Source organism: Pezoporus wallicus, unplaced genomic scaffold, assembly GCF_028554395.1.
Source record: "Pezoporus wallicus isolate ANWC-B61680 ecotype Strahan unplaced genomic scaffold, APGP_CSIRO_Pwel_v1 contig_420, whole genome shotgun sequence".
Lineage (NCBI taxonomy): Eukaryota > Metazoa > Chordata > Aves > Psittaciformes > Psittacidae > Pezoporus > Pezoporus wallicus.
Window position 1 is genome coordinate 1,206,734 of NW_026636658.1, and position 22,618 is coordinate 1,229,351.

Below are 22,618 nucleotides of genomic sequence, written 5' to 3' on the forward strand. Positions count from 1 at the left end.
CTTCACAATGCGTATGCAGGTTCTAATTAACAGTGAATAAATACAGCTGAAGTGGCAGAAGGTGGCTGTTCCACAAAGCCAAGTAAACACCAGCAACACGACATTGCCTGTTCCAAGGGTCACCTTTAATTGTTACAGAACTCTTGGTAAAATCCCCATTCTTCAGTCCTAAATGGGAAACCAAGTCTTCCTCACTCCTTCATGTGGATTCCACAAGAGGGGTTTGAATGAGGGAGTCTGGGTGCTGCAAAGTACATTTACAAATTATTTTGCCCTTCAGATGGTGCCAAATGTATAACATTGTCTTGCTAACAAAAAGGAATCATGCTTTCATAACTTCAGAGAATTTTCTCTGTTGGATGGGGCAGGGAGACAATGTTAAAGTACACCAACTATGTCTCTTTAATTAGGCCATTAATCATTATCCTTCAGAACTTTTGAGATTCTTCTTTTCAAACCCAACATGCTTAAGCTTTAAAAGAAAGTTCCTCTCAGCCCTGAAACAAGTAAAATACTTTTACCATTCCTATCAGAACAATAATCTGCATTTTCACCTATCACTTAAATTCTTTCACGCATATATTTTTATCAGTGCTCTAGCTGTTCCCTTCCAATCTCTGCTTGCTGGAGTCCAAGAACAAGTCACAGAGCCCCTTTCCTGTACCCCAAGGGGGAAGCTCTGTTCTCATCTGTGATGACGTAAATCCCAAGCAGCTTATTTACATCTGTGAGGTCACCCAGAGGTCACAGAGAACTCTGGTTTCCTTTGCTTCATCCTTGTTGCTTTATCCATTACTTACATCTTTTAAGAAACAACAGGTGCTGTAAGCCAAAGCTTGTGCAGCAGAACTCAGTTTCCAAAATGATTTGCATTTTGAAATGTGGCTTTAGAAAAATTCTGCTCAAAATCTGTGCTGCAAAAACATATTATATTGGTTCCTGGAAAGTAAAATGCCTTCTAACCCAATTATGAGACTGGAAGGGAGCATCAATTTTCTAAATTCAAGCTATATAACACAGATCACTGAATTTTATCCGTTGTTTTTTTTTTCTGTATTCAATGCAATCACTCGCATAGGACTAAGGCATATTTTCCAGAAGCAGTTAGTTTTGAAACATTCATAATTATCCTGTTTACAATACTATTGCCATTGTATATTACTCTAAATTAATGTGGACAGAGAACTGGAAACTCAGCTGTAAATTCCACAAAACACCACATAGCTCAGAACTCTGGGAATTGAAGCTGATTTTTGCTCTGTAACAAGAACAGCGTGTATAAACAGCACACTATATGCCAGCAAAGAAACCCACCTTTGCAAACCTGAAACATGTTTCCCAGACATGCTATAAGAGCTGGCAAATAACTAAAAATGTCATTAAAATGCACAGACATTCTCCATGCCAATTGTTATACAGTAAAGAGATGCTTAGAAATAGCCTTAACTGTCTATTCTACAGGTGCATGGAACTGAGGTGTGTGTGGCAGAGACATGTCATACATGTGGGTGTGTGTGGCACATTCACATCACACTCTGGCACAAGGGAAAGAAAATGACAACTGCCATCTGCCTAAATGTGCCCTCTACCAATGATTCCAAGTTGGAAGGTAGTCTGCCAAAAAAATAATGATTTATATTAGCCCTTTTGTGGTAATTTAATAGTTGCAATCATGCAGAAGATGGGTAGGTATTGACTCCATTTCAGTATGAGTTTGTTATTTTCAGTTTATTTTAATACGGAGACTCATCCTAGAAAGTGGTCAGCATGAGCATCCACAACTTCTAATGACATCAGTGTGAATGTTACAGGTTTGCATCTTTTACAAGTGGGCCTCCAAACTCATAACTTTCAGATTACTTCACTTTCTGTAATGTGTTATCTGCTTTTCCCAAAAGAGGATGTAAGCAGCTTCACGCTGCGCTAGAACTGAAACAACAGCAGAGTGTGGAGGTGTGGTACCCAAGAGAGTCAATAATTCTAAGCTGAGGGAAAAAAGAAAAGAGAATAGGTAGATGGTAGAGGCAGAGGAAGGAGCATGACAGCAACAGAAAAGACTAGCAGACAGGGCATGTCCAGACAGAAGAACTGCAAAGATGTGAATCTCATAATGCAACACAGAGAAGCAGATTCTTAAATCACATAAAATGTTATAGGTGCACAGATAGAAGCAGAAAATCATTAGCCAATGAACCTTCTTTCCACAGGTTAAGCTCTGGGAAGATAGGAGAGCGAGGAGAAAAAGAGATAAGGAGAAAAATAAAAAGGCAGAGAGAACACTGTATAGGAATGGTTAGAAATAACTGCCCTGCTCTTTGAGCTTCGTGTAGTGCCCATAAAGTTCAGTTCTCATCTGTGGGGCTTACTGTTTCTGAGCAGCTGAGTAAAAGCTACAAAGACAGAGGTGAGAGTGAAAACTACACAAAGGACAGGGGTGAGAACTGACACATGGGAGCTCCAGCTCTTAGAACCACAATCCAACAAACAGAGAAGATCCTAAAATGTTAGATAGGCACAAATTCAATGAGTAATTGTGCATCTGAGTATTCTTTGGGCTCCTTGTGGAAGCTGGGGAGGGTTATCGAAGAGCAAAAGGAAACATAGCTTTAGAAAGGGAACACACTTTTACCACAGTGAAATGAAAATGCTTTACCAATAGTTATTGGCAAAATTTGAATAAAATAACATCTTTCTAATTAATCCTATTCTATCATGAACAATCACCCCACCAGAATATAAATATTTTTGTGGCACCGGTATTATGTATAATTATTTGTCCTGGTCAGTTACTAACATGCAAAAGATTGCTTAAATTAAAAAGGTTTCCTAAGAAGGAGGGAAGAAAACTAAGTTAATAAGTCATTCTGCCTAAGACCTCTTGAAAGATGTCAGTGATGGTGCTTTACATTTTTGGTAATTTTATAGCTACCAGCTTAATTTATCTATAATCCAACTAGCATTTGAAATAATTTACCTGTATATGTAACAGGTGGATGTTTGCCCACTTTCTTTTTTCTTTCAAAACAGAGCTTTCCTTCTAGAGACATGTATTGAATAGTTCTTGTCTGACCTATGGATTAATCAGAACTTAAATACTGCATTATTTCAACAGGCACTTCTAATATCTGTGTTTCCTGCCATGCAATGTAATTATGGAAAATTAATTTACCAGAGGACCTCTGAAGCTTTACGTTCCTCCCCACTATTTGCACTGGACAACATTCAAGTGCCCTTCCATTCCAAGTATATCAGAGCTATTTCCCCTAGACTGCCTCAGAGCAAAAAACGTCATCCAGTATTTGGAAAGTCCACAAATATGACATTTTTCCAGTAAAATTGTACTGTAGCAGTCAGCTCAAATAGGTTTATCGCTGCTAATGAAAACAATTGGAAATACACTGAACACCTTGCTTCATGACTTAAATCAGTCTCTAACTGTATTAGAGATGCAAGCCAGTGCTCCAGGACAGATTATCTCCCTGTGAGTCTCTGACGGACCTTCACTGTTTGCAAATGCAGCTGGTACTCACTGTTGTCAGGTAGGATAATAAACGAGGTACACCTCGGTTCACGTCCTTTGTATCGGTTTTCATGTTATGTTCTTAACCTGTACCATCCTTTTTTTTTCAACATTGATTTTGATTTGGAGACCACATAATAATATTCAGCTGCAGTGCAATATTTTTATATCCAGCTTCAAAAAATTTTTTGCAGCCTGCATTCAAAAGCTTTGTGGTCTGCAGGCCAGCTTCTGGAAATTCCTGTTATACAGGTTATCTGGAGGCAGAAATGAAGAAACATGTTGAATCATCTGTGTGGTAAATGCAGCCCACCTTTTGCAGTCAGGTTTCGAGGATTTTCAATGCGAAACAAAGACCAGGGCAGACTACAGGGATGAGTTACAGAAGTATGTTCTATTTAACTCAACAGTGTCAGGCATATAACGTGCCCTTTATATCTATAGTTTATTTTAACACACATCAAGAAGACAGAAAATTAGTGATCAATGTAGAAGGGAGCATGAGGTTTCATTATAAATTAATGTAGGAAGACTCAGATTTCAATGATAAAATGAACATGAATCTTAAAAATTGTCTGTCTTTATGAAACAGATGAAAATTATTACAGTATATAACTTTTTGGTGACATTTTACTGCAAAGGGCATATTGTTACAAAATTTCAATGATGTAGCTAACAGAAATATGGCAAGGGTAGATAAGATTATTTATGTAACATGATAAAACATGAAACATGGATGTATTTGAGTCATCAGGTTTCAGAGTGGAAAAAAATACTTTGCCCTGCTCTTAAGTGAACCTTCCTGTTAAATCAGGGAGCAACACAGATGGGACTTGTTGGGAGTGAGGATCGCACAACAGTAGTCAGCAGTCAAATGCAGTTCATCCAGTTGTGTTCTGGTGGAAATAAGGAAGGAAACGATTGAGAAAGTGCGAGAAAAGTTCGTAGAACTACACTTGGGTATCCAATTTTCTGGTGTTTTTTTCCCCAGACACAAACAATCCCTGCAGTGATATCAGAACACACTGATAAATGATGAAGAAGACACCTACTGGAAATCAAACTAAGGACCAAATTCTACGAGCAGTGACATTGCTACACAGAACTGGTGGAAGGTTGCTGCAAAGTAATTCCACTTCCAAAGCCAGAGCTAGAGAAAAGTCAATCTCAGATTTGGCCACAGTTTAATATTTCTGGAGGCCTGGAATTAAATTCAGATTCAGGGTATGTCTAAGATTGAGAGAATACATACATTGATTGACTAACATATATACATGATTAACTCCTAAGAAATGATCAGTAGAATATAGAAAGTTCAGAGTTAACAGAAACAAACATTTGCCAAAATAACAGGATCTTTATCAGCTCAAAGAATCTTGGACATACAATCATCTATTAAAAAAAATAAATCCCACACATCAAAATCAGACTGACTTACATGTATAAAATTTGGGCAAACTCTGCTGGACATGTTTCCCTAACACAAACGTAACGGAGAAAATAGATTTTCACACAAAACTAAGGTCAAAATTTAGTTTATCTTGGAAATAAAATCAAGTTTATCTTGGAACTAAAATTTTAATCTTACCTAAGAAAATGTTTTCCCATCTGTAAGTTTTCAGCTTTATTCTCACTAGAACTGTATAACTGAATTCAGATATAAATTACTTGCTATTCTTAATTAATAGAACCTATAATTCAATCTTTGTCTTTTCTTTTTGTTTCTCTTCCCTTGTCTTTCCTTCCTACCTTGCCAGGATAAACCATTCTGTTACATTCACAAGCTTCAACTCTACTCATACCACTGTGATTTCCTTTAAACAAACAAAAAGACAATGAAAGAAAGAAAAACAGGGAGAACCACCTGCAAACTATTATAAATTCTAAACCCACCCCTGCAGTGTGTAAGTTATAAGTCAATGAAAGCAAGAAGACCCAAAGCCACATAAAGTAGTCTTTGGGGTAGTTGTGTTTTTTTTTGTTTTTTGGGGGGTTGTTTTTTTGTTTTTTTTTCTGTATAAATACTGTGCAAAGAGATTACACTAAAATATTTAAGAAAATATTTTTACATGTTTTGGTTGTGTGCAAACAACAATTTACATTTCCTTCTTTGACTGAGAAAAGTTTAACAGAGTCCCTCTTATCTGAGATGTCCATGATGGGCTAAATATTCACTAGATGAAGATCACATGATCTCAGCAGCGTGCCAACCACATTCCCTAGTACAGAGCCATGGAATTTATTATTTTCCTGAAGGGCCAATTTTCATCTGATTATCACACTGATGTTTTTGTTATTTAACAGACCAAAGAGGTTATCGATTCCTGAATACAATTGAGAGAAACTGGTCAAAATAAGCAAGCTATTGCATTTTCTTTCCACTTGAGAAACCTTTGCTATCTCTCTGCCATGGTTTAAGCCCAGCCTGTTACTCAGAAACCATGCAGCTGCTCGCTCACTCCCCACCTTTTCTCCCCAAAGAGAAGGGGAGGAGAATCAAAAGAAAATAACTCCCATGGGTTGAGATAAGAACAGCCCAGTAACTAAGGTATAACACAAACCAATACTGCTGCCACCAATAATAATAATGATAAGGGAAATAACAATTGAAGAGAATACAACCTCTCACCACCCACTGACCGATACCCAGCCCGACTGAGCTGTGATCTAGGCCTTCCGGGTAACTGCCCCCAGTTTACAGAGTGGGCATGACATGCTGTGGTATGGAATACCTCCTTAGTTAGTTTGGGTCAGGTGTCCTGTCTCTGCTTCCTCCCCGCTTCCCCTCCTCCCTGGCAGAGCATGAGACTCACAAAGTCCTTGGTCAGACTAAACATTACTGAGCAGCAACTGAAAACATCAGTGTCATCAGCACTATTCCCAGGCTGACAGTCAAAAACACAGCATTGCACCAGCTACCAAGAAGGAGAAAAACGACTGCTACTGCTGAACCCAGGACACTTTCTCATATAAGCAATGAATTATTATACATGATGATTTCCAAAAATTTCCTTTTGGAGAAAGGAGAAAACCAAAGTCATAAACTCTATTTTATACAAACACCCCATAAAGATCTTTTGTACTGATGCAGTTTTACTAGCTCTCATCAAAAATAATTCTTTTAGGAGCAAAACCTAATATTGCTCAGCTACAAACTACCTTCTAATGGTTAACAAGAAGGCAAAAACCCCAGAGGTGATATCATGACTCTGCTTCATGCCGAAGAATTTTGTTGTAGACATGGTAAGCTAGGTCTTCACCCAGTAAACACTGAAAGTAATCTAAATTATTTTTCCTTGCAAATAGACCAAAAGTATAGTAAATTCAGTGTAGTACATTGAAATTTACTATTTCAGTTTTATAACAGATCTATCAACATTCTGTAAAACTGAGTATCTCACTGTCAGTGTAAAAGAGACCTACTCAAGTATAAAAACACTTATCACTTACATAGTACCTGAACATAGCCCAGGCAAATGAATTAAGTTCATTGCCATAGAATATACTGGAAGAAATTCAAGATTAGAAAGGATAATCTTCCCTTTACATACCTGCCTTACTTTTCAGCTGGATAAAATTAAACATAACTGTGTTTTCATTACATTTATTATATGCAATAAAAAAGGCACAATAGAAATACTATAAAGGTAAAAGAATGGTGCAGTATTTGCACTAATGTAAAATAAACAAAGGATGCACGTATGAAATATGAATGCCAAGAATTACAAGGTTTAAGCCTGGCCACAGAGGAAATACAAAAGAATATTGAAATATTCAGTTTAAAAAATCCAAAGAATTGTTATGAACAATGGAGCCACCCATGAAGTTTTTTTCATCTGAATTTTCATCAGGTTAGAATGGATATACATACGTGTGTGTGTGTGTTTGTAATATCACTTTGCCTGTAAAATTGCCAGCCTCAAGAGCATGCCAAACTGGGACCATGCAATGTAACTTTGAGCAGTAAGTAGCTAAAATTACAAGGCTTAATATGTATTACAACCTATACTGCTGAGTGCATACTACTACTTATTTAATTTTACTGTATTACTGTCTTCCCTTTGTGCCTTTGTTTTCTACCAAAATGTTTCTTTATTTATACATTCTTATGTTCATTTATTTATTTATGTAGTATTTATTGAGGAGTGCTGTATGAGAAGCCTGCCCTCTTTGGACAGTGCCATTCTGGATGGGAAGCTTCTGTGAAGTTAAAGGTTTATAACAAACATCAAATTTCACCACCTGCCTCTCACACCTTAATTTAACAACTGACTCAGATGTAAATCAACACAAATTTCTATAACTTTTCAAATTATTGTCTGGAAAAGACTTTTAAATACAAACCATAAACAAAGCAACAGCTCAATCAGAGGAAGAGCAGTGATTTTGTGCTTCCTTTTGTCACAAAAGGACACCACTATTTGGGACCTCAGCTTTCTCAAAGTGTATTAGCTGTTAAAAAACCACTACACACAGAAAGAGCAGCAAAGTTTATGAGGTCAAAAAATATTCACTTACTGCAAACCACAAAGGGAGGCTGTTGGTGTTAGAAGCAGAAAGAAACTTTTCATGTAGACCGCAAGTTTGACCAACACAGAACTAGCTCTGGCAAGGAGGGACGTGCTGGCTGCCTGCAAGTCAAAAGGTGCCGCTCAAGAAAAACCAACAAATACTCCAAGAACTCAGTGTCTCCATTAAACTACTAGAGAAAAGGAGCCAAGGAAATTAAGGCAGATTAATAAAAAACAGCTGATCAGAGTTACTGGAGATTGCAGGGCTTTTCTTTTACAAGAGTTCTTAATCTTTCCTGACCGAGACTATTAATGGACTACTACAAACTAATTAGAGGAAATACAAACACTTTAACCTTACAATGATAAGCAATAAAAACAGCAGACACTGTTCTTAAGGCAGCAGAGAAAAGCATGTTTAAAAAAAAAAACCCTAACATTTCTATGCTTCCCTGGACAGTCCCTGCACAGAGTTGAGAGCAGACTGCAGGCAGTATTTGGCACCTGTTTAAACCCAGTGAAAACATTGGAGACCTAATGATTTTAGTTCTTGCAGTTATAAGTATTAATATCAAGTACTGATACGAACTCACATGCAGTTTCTACTGTGTACATGTATTTATGATGTGGTTACGTGCAGTTTTTGTACACAAAATTAACAATGAAGCTTGTGATTCAAATGCTCTGAAATAGCACACGTGAAATAACATTTCCACTTATTCTGTGAACCAGTTATATTATCTATCTCTAACCAGTCACATGCTATATTAATGCAACAATGTTAACTTAAAATATATCTGTGCACATCACATGTGCATGTGTTATACGTATGTATTTATGTGCACAGAAAACATATAAGCAAGGACATGCACAAAGACACATACATGTATGAAAACAAATCTTATAAGAAAGGCAATTTAAAATAAGGTTTCCTACAACTTTGTTTTAAGGTATTTTTAGCTCCAATGGGTTCTTAAGTGTAGGGAAGCTTTATTCTGTGGTTGTAGGATTTCCTAGCATCGTATTTTCCTGTCTCCGTATCACCTCCCCTCACTGAAAAGATTTTCTACTAGGCTGGCATCTGTGTTTACATGTACAAATTTTGTATGTACATCTGTGTCCTATAGCTATGAAAAACAGTGCTTGAAATAAATTCTTTGAAAGTCTGAAGATTTCCATTTTCAGCTCTTTTTGTTTGTTTTGTTTTTGTTTTTGTTTGGAGCCTGTGGTTCTTTTGATAATTTACTCATTTTATTTTAATGTGTTTTCATGAAATATTTGTCCAGGCTATTAACTCCAGAGCCATTCCAGACAGGAAAAAATCTGTTTATCTCATGTTTGTTTTTTTTGCTTGTTTGCTTTTTAATCTTTGAAATATGGTCCACTATCACTAACATAAGAGAATCTGCAAGAGATGTGGCCAGAAATTGAGCTCTCTTGCAGAGAGCAACATGACCAGGGTGTTTGACTCAGTACTTCTACAAAACACACAACACCTCCCTGACCTGTGCTGCTGCTGCGAACCTAGCCACACTGTGCCGTTCTGCTTATCCCTCCATGGAATAAAACTGCAATGGTGATTAATCCTGTCCTTATAGATAATGCTTCCTGTGTAGCTATTTCCAGATATTGGAGTTAGTTACTCAAGCTTGAAAGACAAGTAGAGAAATTAGTAACTGTTGCACATGCTTCTTAAATGGCACAGGGGCAAAATGTGGAAAAGGGATTCATTGCCACGGCTTTCGTACGGTTTTGAAAAAGGATTGGTGACTATCAGAAGACCTGCATCAGCATGAGCCTGACCAGGCAGACAGGAGAGCAGTACCATGGCTCCATTTTGGGTTAAATTTGGGTAACTGAATGCTGATTACAATTTTACTTTGAACTTTGGAAAAAAGAGAGAAACAGGGATTTAAAAAACAATCAGTGCAGGATTATGTGTGTTATTTAGCAGCTAAAGAAAACTGAGCCAACACCCCTCCCCAGCCTGATCCAATACAGCACCATTTTCTCAGATGATTATTTTTAATACCAAAAAATTTTCAGTAGATGTATTTTCATATTAATTAGCTTCTTGTTGAGTTAGTACTATTTCTAAAAGAACACTGGTGAACATACACTAAACACCTTTGCCAGCCATTTCCATCTACAGATCCTTCCAACCCAAGCAGACCCACTGTTTTGGAGCTTTTGGTGCTTTTTGCCAAACAGTGCTGGACTGACTTGTCACAATTCTGTAACACAAATAAACAATACCAAACAATGTCAAAGAAGCACAGTTCAATGGCCCCTGGAAACTTCAAACTTTCCAGCGTTTGAAGTTGAAACAAGTAAGCAACACTATTGTCTTCTTAATTTGTTGATTTTGGTTTTTCTCCAGACCTGTAAAGTCCAATTCAGTGACATGGAGAAAAACAAAATGCGTTTGTTCAGCACCTTATCCAGAAAACTGGATAGTATTATACTGAAGATGCTTCTCGATTGTACTTATATACTGTGTCACAATTTAAGATTTAATAACACCATTAAATGAAATTCAAATGGACATTAAGCATACATATAAAATATCCTTATAGTCAGTTTGAGTATGTTTAGATTTTTCAATTCAAACTGACTGATTGCTGATGACATTGAGTTAGCTGGTTGTTTTGTACAGTAATATCAGCCACTCTGCTAATTATTCAAACAAAGAAAAAGCCAGAAATCTAGAAAAGACCAGAAAAAAAAAACAAACCATCAAATGTTCCCCACTATTCCAACACATCCAAACTGGTGATGGGACAAGTGTACTTTTCTAAGCAAGACTCAACTGATATTTCATTTGAACAGCACTCTCTCAGTTAATGCTTCTCCTAACCAGCAGAACCGGCTTAATTGTGTTATCTCTTCCACTCAAGTACTGTTGGAAACAAAGGTTTCTGCTTTCTAGTTCTGCTAGCTGACTAGTTTTCTAGTTCTAGTTTGGTCATTTACAGTAAGATAAACCTGTATGGTTCTTTTTCAGCACTGCTTATAACAATATACCCTCTCTTTTTTTCCTTTCTTGGTATTTATTATAACCAGAGACCAATACCTGTAATCTAACAAGAACTTGTAGCTACTTATTTTTTATAAACATTTGATGGCATTGATATAACACAAAAACTACCAGTCACTCTGACTTAGGGAACACTGCTGCACATCGAGATACCACCTCCCAGATTCATTCTTCCACTATTTACTATGAAAGTTCAAAATAACATCAAATGCCTTTTGACTGTAGCTCCCCCTGAGCAGATCTGTGCTGAATTTAAATTCCCACGAGTATTGCTACAGAAAATATTTTAGAAAGCTATTCACTGCATACAACTGATTTTCTGTTAGAACTTCCTGCAGACCCATTGAAATCAATGAAGCTTCTCCAATTTACATGGCTGAGAATTAAGCAGACTCCTTTCATAAACCAACCACCTCCAGTCAGAGCAGGGCAACCTAATAGCCATGGATTTTGAGCCCTATTTTCTACACTGCCACAAAACTCCAACCATTAATACTGTTCTATGATTTCTATTTATTTCTTTGTTATTATTGACCTGGGCCTTGAAGAAAGGTTTTCTAAAAGCCCTGTTTTGAAGGACATACCACATGAAGAGTTATGACTCTCCTGCTGTAGTCTGTGAGCAGATTGACTTGCTGTCTCTTCTGCCTTTTTTATTCTTTTTTGGTTTTGATTTGCTGAGAAACTGTTTAAAGGAGAAAAAACAAGTACCTTTGTCCCCTCCTTTTCTCTTACCCCCAAATCCCAACTGCAGGAATGTTTGCTTTTTTTGGCAGAATTAATATTTATCCCTTACTTAATAGGAATTCTCCCCTGTGTTAAGAATGTTGCTTTTAGGCTTGAAGATCTGAACATAAAGTATTTTATCAGTATTCTCTTTTTCTCCCCTCTTTATACAATTTCAGAGCAGTTAGGAAAAGGCAAATATTAAAAAAAAAATTACTGTCTTTGAGTGTCTGTGAAAATTTATGTACTAAAAAGCAGCTGTAAAATGTTTAATGTTTAAATTAATGTTTTATGTTTACAATAAAACTCTTCAGCCATGAAGGGCTTTTAAAAGCTAAATGATAAATACAAGCAAAACCAAAGCAAACAACAACACCCTTGTGAAGCCCAGTTTTAACACACAAAATGGCAAGTAAGACTTTTGTGTGGACTTCATAAGTTTTCATGTCTTGCTCTACAGAAAAAAAAACCACTACCAAACCTATGAATGTCAAAACTACAAAAAGAGCTGGTTAGAATAGGAAGACAAAACACTTAATTCCTCAATAATAGGTTTTTCTGCAATTCTGAATGCATTTGTGATGGTCTGGTTTACTTTTTTATTTGAATTGTGTGATAAATAAAACAGCTTCTCTCCTCTCCCTTTTCTGCCAGCTATAAGCACTCTATCCTCCTATAAAGGTTTAAACAAATGAATAGGTCTAAAAGAGACCATTATGCACTAGCTAGCGCAGACTGAGGAGAAGAAATGTTGCCAAATCATACTCTTTTTAAAATCAGTAGGAATTCTTGTTATTGGATTCAATGGGAGTATAATTAGGTTCTAAACTCACACGCTTTCTCTACAGTGTGGGTTTCTTTACCTTTCTCATTCCTGTCTCCCCCTCAGATATGAAGAAGTCTCACTGTTCCAAAGGGTTCTCAGTTTGAACAGCATTTTAACAATTTCTCCCCTAAAATACTTGTGGCACAGACCAGAAAATGCAAACACTTAGCATGAGTAACATCCATTACCTATGCGGAAATTCAGCTGTAAGTTAATACCATCAAAAGCATAGCCCATTCCCCAGCAGACATTTAAAGCCTCGATATCCTTTGTTCCCTGTCCACCCTACAACTTCTGAGCATCACCTTCTTAGTGGCCTGGTCAGAGCAATCCCACATACTGAATCATCATCATCCCTTCCCTTTGCAGCTCAGTTTTGTTTTGCAGGTCTCACTGTAGGGATACTGACTAAGCCCAAATATGTTTAGATTAAATCAGACATAAATCTGTCCCACAACTTGAAATGATTTTTGAAACCCTTGTCAAAGTAGGTACATGAAGATGATATAAATAACTTCCCCTTGGAAGGGCTACATAAGGAGAATATGTCATTTACCACATCTGCATGTTGGACTTCAAATCAGCCACCAGGGAATCTTGAGTCCACTCCCATTAATCTCTCAATGACTCACTTTTACAAACAGTGCGCTGAACAAGAGCAAGAATACAGAAAGCCACACTATCCCCCAAAGCTCAAGAGTTAAGAGCTCAAGAGTTAAGAGCTCTCTTTTTCATTTTTTTTTCCATACACAAATCCTACATAAATAGTTTTATCCACAGCACTACCTCAATAAATTAATGTCAACCTTTACCTTGCTCCAAATGAAAGGATGCTAGAAAACTTTTTAAATGTTTCTTGGCTAGAGGTAGTTAATAAAATTACTGCAAGGCATTTAAAATGGTGAGTATCCTTTTTTTCAACTGCTCTATAAACTAGAAAAAAAAACCAAAACAAAACAAAAAAAACCACTAAAACAAATGAAAACAATATTTTCCTCATTTTGTTTTACTTGTTTGCAGTAGAAAAATATTTCTCATGTCAACTATATTTTTAAAGCACACATAACTAAAAAAAAAAAATAGTATAAGTATTAAAATACAAGCTTCAATGTTTATTTGGGTAACTGAATTAAAATTTATTACATGTGATAACAGTGGTTTCACCTTCCTATACTTCAAGTCAGTTGTTCCATTAAGCACAACCAAAGGTGACCTTAGAAAAGGCCAATCCTGCCTGGTTAGTACCTTGCAAGAATAATTGCAGAGCTGTTTGTAGGAAGCAGTTTCTGCAAAGAAATTATCAAATTATTACTGTAAATATCTTGCGAGGCTTTCCAGGGACTCTTGCTAGAAAAACTTTACAGGAATTTTGCTCAAATCCACCCAGTGGAGAGGGGGGTGAAGAATATCCAGATCCTAAATATTGCTTTTCATGAAGAGGTCTCATAGCTTTTAGAAAGTGAGGTAGCATTGCTGCAGCAAATATATTTAAGAACATGTATTTAGACTATTTTTTTCATATTTAACACAATCCTCTCCCTCCTGCCTTTTCACCAGTTGCATGACTAGGTTTTCTGAGAACATCTGTGCTCAGCTCCTACTTCGGTCTTTGTGTATCCATAATTAATTTGTCCATAATCACGATTAATCATTTTTTAAATGTGCCAAATATAACACTGTCTTTCCACAGATGAAATATTCCTATTGCAAAATATCTACTGAAAACAGATGAGGACTTTAAGCATTTTATTAGTTTTATTAGTTCATATTAGGTCTGTGACAAGCAAGTCAATTACATTAAACATCAGGTAAATAAAGATTAAGAAATCTTTGTTTTAAAGCAAAGCAAGGGGAAGAAAAAAATATAGATTTTATTTAGTGTTCCCCAAATTTGCAATTTTCCTTATGCAAGTTTCTTTCACAGTTTGCAGCTTGTAACGAATACAGTTTGACAGAAGCAAGATATACTGACTGATAGCAGCAGCTAACAGAAACTGTGGGCATTCTCAAACCAGCCCTATTATTGGTGATAAAGGATCATCAGCCCTGTAGATCCAGTGAATGAGGATACAAAACTGGGGGTAGTATAAAAATATAAGGAATGACATTTTAACAGAAACTATCCCTGTATGGTCTTGCCTATACCCATAACTCTAGAAAAGAACTTCTTTTCTAACATGCCCTCTAGGACTACAAAGGCATAGATATCATGCTATATATTAAAATTAGTATTTCTTGGCCTTGGATAGTTGCAGATCAGGCTCCTCATGTCCTGGACATGATTCAAATAAGCAACTTCTCCATTGGGTAATTTAACCTGCTCAGGTGTCTGGTAGCTGAGATTTATTACCTCATCATTTTAGTTAAAATTTACAAAATTAGGTTTGGACAGTGGAAGGGAACATCAAGAGCAGTGACAGCATCACTGTAATATAACGGGTAAGTGAAACAAATTTGAATAGAGTAATTCTTAACTATTATTTATCTGTAGGTATTACAACTAAATAGGCACAATTAAATCCCAGGGACAGGAATAAGACAGCCAGCACTTTCTGAAACCTCCCTATAGCAATGATTCTAGAGCACAAAAGGGATATTTCTGCTCACTAAACAAGAAATTTGACAAGCATTCAATTTGAAAAGGCTGAAAACAGCTATATTTTTTTAAATCTTCTATACTTAAAATTATCATTAACAACATAAGCTTAATTATAGATGGAGTTTTTAACTTGCAGTGCTTTAGAAAAAGATTTTAGTATTGCTAGTTCCCACTAAAACCAAGGAAAAAGATAGATGTGGGGATAAACTGACTGTGAAAGGAAATTCTGTAGAATCAGTTTAGTTTTCTTTCTACAGGCACGTTTTAAATTATCAGTTTTACAGAAGCCAACTAGATACAATCCAGACCCCATCACTGGAGAAAGCTTACACTATGCTACTGTCAATATACAAAAGATTTGCTGGAGTCCCTTTCTTTCTGTCTTTCTATATAAGGTATTTGAGTTGGCCCTACAAGAGGGACATTTTGCCCTTATGTTATTCACTGCTTTAATCTGTTATCCTTGAGAAAAGGAGGGCACCAGATCCCTGTGCCAGTCATCCTCCCAAATATCTAATTAATGTTGACAGTAAAATATTAGCCACAGCATTAACTGCCAGATAAGAAAGAGTAGTCCTGAGGCTTGCACATCTGAATCAAGTGGGTTTCACTAAAAAGAGACTTGTTACCAATAATACCAGACAACTGCAACATTTTCTTAAACTAGCACTAAAATAAAGATGACTCATTTATCTTTGTACTGCTATAAATAGGGAATTGCCTCTCTACTCTCCATTTCATTCCCTCCCACCATCCTTCAATCAGATGTAAAACTTTCTTTTTCTGCTATGGGAGGAGGGAACAGAAAAAAAAAAAAACACACCAAAAAGCTCAACAATTCTGTATTTAGGCTGCAACATCACAGCTTATGAGTTCCAAATATAGATGTACCCATCAGCTCCTCCAAGCAGAATCATGGTCTACACTTTCTTCAGCCCCAGAGGCACACCAAAAGTTGTACTTGTGAGAGAAACCCTGTGGCCAAAAATGCAGTTAACGCTTGGTTCTTCCTATAGCTTCCAAACATTTGGTTCTATTTCAGCTCCCTGCATTGCAGTGCACAGTGCCAGTACTATTTACATGAATACCTGATCCAGCAATCACCCTGCAGATATAGCAGAATCATTTCAGGGATAATAAGGGAGAACACTGTTTAGCAGCAATGCAATATTAAAAAAAAAAAAAAAAAAGTGTTTCTTGCTCCAAGAATGTCTTTGCAATAAACTCCATGGTTTTAGCTCGCAATATCCTGGTAGGACATGTGCATCACAATAAAAATAACATAAACATCTTCCACAGACTCCCAAGTCCAGAGTAACTCAAGTACCAGTCACATGTCATCATAGCAAACTTCAGGTAGGCTCAGAGAAGCAAAATGTCTCATGGGATACTCTATCCCTACCAAAACTTACAATTTTTTGCTCCATCCTCCATAACTTGCCAGTATCCTTACCCTCAATATGTCCTTTTTACAGAATACAATTAAATACAATTGTATTTAAATAAAGCAAGCACAGCATCTTTATCTAAATGTTAAGGAAATATTTATCAGCACAAAGGCAGTCTCACCCTGTATAATGTTTACAGTGTTTTTTATCTTCAGGCTACATTAAGATTTGCTGTGAAATGGTATTTGGAATGACTTGTGAATCACTGCCAAATGTGGTTGCACCAACCATATTGCAAAGCTTTGCACAGCAGTAATCATGGGGTATTTCTGACACTGGGAGCAATTGATACAGAAAAGCAGTAAAAAAAAGATGGTCTGTTCTTTTCCCACTTAATCCCTTCTGTTGAAGCACTCTTAAAAATCAGAATAAAATATGAACTAAGATAACAGATGCCCTTAATGAGGCCCTCTGTTACTCTACTACAGTATCTCTGAAAAAATAAAATATATAGATGCTGTTTCAGCAACTAAGACAATAGAATTACAGACAGCAGAAAGTTTGTGATTCTTTGGGGCAGAGGGTTATCATCAGACAGGAAGGAATAGTTGGTGTGCTCAGAGGCAATGATACAAGTTGCAGAATACTGATATGATCTGTCTCCACTTCTCAGCATACTTCTCTCGATACCAAACCCCAATCCCCTCCTTAAAAGTGGAAGCAAATAAATAAATGACTCTGTAGCTGAATAGATTAAAAACATGCAAAGACAAGTTCCTTGTTTAAGGGAAACTTCATCACTCCATCTGATAATTGCACTTAGCTCTTCTTCAAGTGTGTAAATGCAGAATAGTGGTGACGTTTCATTTAGAAAAGAAATCTGATAAAAAAGTGGAAAATTGATTTCATACACTTTTAATTCCAAAAACCAAAACAAATAAATAATCACTCTGAAGACTCTGAATATGTCCAAATCCTATTAAAGTCCTTTTAGACTCAAAAATCTTCATATTTAATAGTCTTTTGGCAGCTGTGTGTGATCCACAAAGCATTTACAGCAACTGGTACACAGTTATAAAGTGGTGTTTCTGATTATCCTACTCTAAATGGCATTTGAACATGCTGAATACTACCTGAGCACTAGTAACCTTCAGCTCAAATTTGTCATGTTTATGCATAAATGCAGTGGTGATAAGCACAACTCTGCAAAGCAGAAAATCTTTCATTTGTCAGCAAACATTATTTGGCATTTGCTTATTGCTCTAGGAAAAAGATTCAGCAATGAGTAGTCTTAATGTAAGAAATAAAGCTTTACACTCAATATTTCTTGAGAACAGAATATTAAATCTAAAGTCACTCAGTGGATCTGCTTTAAAATAGATGGGTTTTGTCCTCAAAAGGATTAATTACTCTATGGAAGAGGAAACCATTACAAACTGGTTGGTAATGCAACTGGAGAAACTTTGTACTCTAATTTCTGAACAATCAAAATGCCTGGATTTCTAGTAGAGCATCACCTTTTAATAACATTAAACTTCTCTGTGTACCTTCATATGGTCAGATCTCATTTTGATTCAAGGCCTAATCTGAACTAGCCTCAGCTGACTCTCTTTACAAGCATGCTATTTGTAAATATTGCATATGTTCCTATATTCCACTAAAACAAGACATGACAGATTATTCAGGGGTTCAGGAATGAGTTTCTAGGGATTTACAGATAACAATGAAATGCAAAAACTCATTTTAAAATTCAGAACAGAGTGCAGTGATTTTTTAGTTCAAAATTGCCTTCAACAATTATCACTTATTTAAATAAAACAAAAGAGAGTCTCAAAAGAATTGTGTGCATGTCACTTCTACCTTGACAAAAGAAACATTTTTAATCTTCCTACATCACATATCACAGGAGGTCTCCAGTCACTTCAGTATAGAAGGAGAGAAAAGGGGGAAGTTACACATTTCCAGGCACTAACAATTTAAAATTAAGACAAGAACAAATATTGTTAGTAAAAGTGACAGACAGTGAGGAAAGCAACTCAGCTTGTGGAATAACAATATTGTTAAATAGAAATGGCTGTTTTATGAACACAGTCATTTTATAAAATGTACAGTAAAGCTTTTATATGTAAATTACCCAAATTCAGAAACCTTTCACTTCAAATTGAATTGAGAAGAGCTTGAAGAATAACACTTAGAAAACGTGCCTAAAATGAACAAAATCAAGAATGACTAAGGTGCACACACAGTTTCACTGGAAAAAAAAAATCCATGCAAATAAAAGTCTGATTGATGTACTGCTAACAGAAAAAAGATAAAAAATTGGCTGCAAATATATTTGGATAGCCTCTTAATATGTGCATTTCATTAATAAATACTGATTTTATTGTTAAACTATGTGTATTGCCACCAAATACAAAACTATGTTACATGTAAGATTAAAACTACTGCAATGGAACTACATTATACAATCAACCAAATTATTACATTTAAAAACTCCTTTTGCTAACATACTACATTAATGCAGTTTTCCCTCAGCTTTCGAACTGAGTGATATCATATGATACCATCACCATATTTTTTAACTTGCACCATCCCTTAAAATAATCCAATCATGTATGATGGCCAAATTTGAACATGTGTTCTGTACCAAACCATCATGCTAGATACTCCATGTGCTTACAAAGTTCATATGAATTTTAAAAGAAGCTATATATTAAAAAATTGCAGTCTCTGCTGTTTTCATCAGTCTTACAAATGTATTTTCTATATATTATTTCTGTATTTTCTAGATACAAGATTTTCTAGCAAGCCTTGCACCTCTCATGACGTACTGGCTAAAAATGACAATTGACACAGACCACGTTATGGGAATGCCAGCTCCTTATTTTTATTTCTGGCATAAATTCCTGGTAATTGAAAAATTTTGTCAAATCTAACTGGAATCCATATGTTTCTATTTGATTCTCTGTGACTATGTTTGATTCAGCTGCTGTACCATGGTTTTGCACAAATAAAACTACCTTGTCGTACCTTCACTGACTATGCTGATAAAGGGGATGAGGTGGCATATTGAGGTACCTGACTGGGGATAAATCTGCATGTAAATAAAATAACAGCTAATAACAGGTAAATGAGAAGTAAAAGAAAGACATACAGAAAGAGGATACAGTTCTTATCAGAGAGTAACCTATATGGAGATTCACAGTTTGTTAAAACTATCATCCCATAGCAATGAAGGAATAATCTCTGTAAGCTGAGCTCTTAGTAAAATTGTTCTGAATTTGCTTATTCATTGCCTACTTCCTCCTGGCTGAATATAGAAATCTGATTTTATTCAATGCTTGTAGGTTACATCTCACTTTGGATTTGTACATGGCTACCAGATACTTGAGTAGCAGGCAGGGAGGTGTTTGTCCTTCTATTAAAGAACTTTAATTTACTAGTTTGTAAGGACAGCAGGGAGCTTTGAGCTGCACAGTCTGCACATGTAAATCCATGTATGTGAGAACATAAAGAAGAATACCAATAATAGTCCACATTTATCTCTCTCAAAGTGTACTTATAACACATAAATGAACATGGCATACTGAACAACATCTGCATAATGACATAATTGTTTACAAATTGGAAATGCAAGTACCAATCCAAATAATATCCAGGGTATTCATAGAAAAGACAAACTAAATTGAATAGTTTATATTTTCACTATAAATATATGTGGAGACAAAATAAAACCTGCATTTCAAATCACACTCTGTAAAGTAAAAAATGTTTGCAATCTGGCAGTTTGATATAATTGTGTGTTATATTAATTTATTAATTTATAATCTCCTAGCCATTAAAGCACTTGCAGTGTATGTGTAGCTAAAACATGTAGTATTTTTATATTAGAGATAAGGCAACTTAATTTGACTGAAAAATAATGACTGTAGTTCATTCTTTCAAGTTATGAAGCATGCACACTAAAATGCCTTATATGACTATCTTATTGGACCTTAGCTGAGGATATAATATGGAAGATAGCCAGAGATTAAATTTCCAAGATGAGATATTGTACCCAAAAGATTTAAGCAATGAAATACTAAACAAATGTTGAAAATGGTTTACATTTGAGTTTTGGTTTTTTTTTTAAATAATCCTGTTAACTGAGAATCTGGTTCCACCCGTGCAAGGTTTCTGTAAGCACTGACGTGTGAAAAGCTGACAGCTTACAGTTCATAAAGTTCTTTTTAACTTTAAAAAGAATTACTGAATGTTGCCCAACACTTTTATTAAAGGCTAAATCTTTAAGGCCTTCAGTTCTCAATTCAGAGTTCCTGTCACTCAAAGTCTTTCAGATTCAGCATAACCTCAAATCATCAGGAAAATTTAGCAGCCTAGGTGGAAGATATACTCACCTGCATTTGCCACAAAGATTGATAATAAGGAAAAGCCCAAACAAAAAACAAATCTTGGTGATATTTCCTCAGTTATCTAAGAAAATTACCCATCTGAGGTGGGTGAATGAGTAGAATTTGAAAAATGGTATTATTATAATTATAAACCAGAAACTAAAATGTTATTATACCACTTGCTAACTGATATTTCAACTATTAATACTGAACTCCATCTAACTTATCTGAACACTTTTGCACTCTCTCTTGCTCTCTATTGCTAGATGTGCGTACAATACCATGAAGGAGACTTAGGTATATTGAAAATTATATTTTAAGATGACCTGGGATGGATGTATTTAACTTTTTAAATCTTTCTCACTCTAGAAAAGGAATCAGAAATCTGTGTGGTTTTGCTGCCCTGTATCTTTTGGTGAAAGCAGATGGATATTCTTAGCATGAAAAAAAACTTACAATTTTTGATCATTTATTAAAAGCAATACTGCATAACATTTCAGGAAATATAACCCACCAGAAATCTTTTTTGTGTTTATGTCTAAAAATATTGGTATTTTCCCACACCACCCCCAAAAGAAAATGATGCCTCTAATGACAGGAGATTGAAATGCTAAAAAGCACTTTCAATCATTCTTGTACACACTTGTGCGGATTTCACTTGTATTTGTGACAAACATGCAGTACAACTAACTAGTAAACAACTCTGAGTTAACACTTTGCTTGATTTCTTAAGATAACATTGTTAATATTTTTTACCAAAGTTACCATGAATGACTCTTCCCAAAGCATGTACAGCTGGACTGTGGCTGCATGGCTATTCTTAGGGCAGAACAAGAAAGGAAAGGACTCAATTTCTATGAAGTTCCACATAGACATGGGCATGTACAAACGGTCATGAGCCCTTACAATCAAACTTTTCCTCCTACAAAGGCAAAAACCTTTTAGACAAAAGTATATCTGACAGAGGAAAACCCTTGCAATTCATAGGTTCCCAGTTCCCTTAAAGCACCTCCACCCATGAGCTGCTTTTCTCTTTAGAGATGGTTTGCATTATGGAGGCAGAAACATACCTGGATTCCTCAGTTCCTCTTCACCAAATACTGCATTTGAAAAGAATTCTGTTTTACCTCCACTATACATAGCTTTCCCAGGCTTGCTCTGTGAAAGCCTTTTAGAATTGGATAGATGATCAGCAGACAGATATTCCATCTAATCTGTGGTGATTTGCAGGAGAAACAAGGCAAAATTAAGCTAGAATGCTAATGAAAAAATTAGGAAGCAGAAACAGCTACAACTAAAATGTTCTAAAATGTGTAAGAATTGGATTTAGGAACAAAGCAACACAAAGTAACACTGACTAATGTGACTCTCCTTTCATTTTCACACCTTACCTATCGTTTTTGCTCCAGGAGTCATTATAGTTACTGCTACTGCTGAAAAATTTAGGAGGTTAAATCATGAAACAGGGCCCCAGTGTGCTAATGGCTTGATAAACACTGACAGAAAATGGCAAGTGCTCCAGAACATCCCCAAATGCAGTCATTAAAGGGGATATTTTATGTTGTTCCTATGATTTGAATGTACACAGATTTAAACCACAAATGTATTTATAAGAGTCAT

General features: G+C 35.9%; 1 protein-coding gene across 2 annotated transcripts in view; it reads right to left on the bottom strand.

The window, feature by feature from the left end:
* The window catches only part of WWOX (WW domain containing oxidoreductase), a 526,234-nt gene that overhangs the window by 227,778 nt on the left and 275,838 nt on the right, over window positions 1–22,618 (bottom strand). The window contains exon 9 of one of the 2 annotated variants that reach the window (XM_057401159.1): window positions 8,020–8,151. The exons of the other annotated variant lie outside the window; for it this stretch is intronic. Coding sequence (XP_057257142.1) covers window positions 8,035–8,151 — 117 coding nt within the window. The 3' untranslated portion in view covers window positions 8,020–8,034. Of the gene's footprint in view, window positions 1–8,019; window positions 8,152–22,618 lie in introns of those variants that run through there. 2 annotated transcript variants of the gene reach the window in all.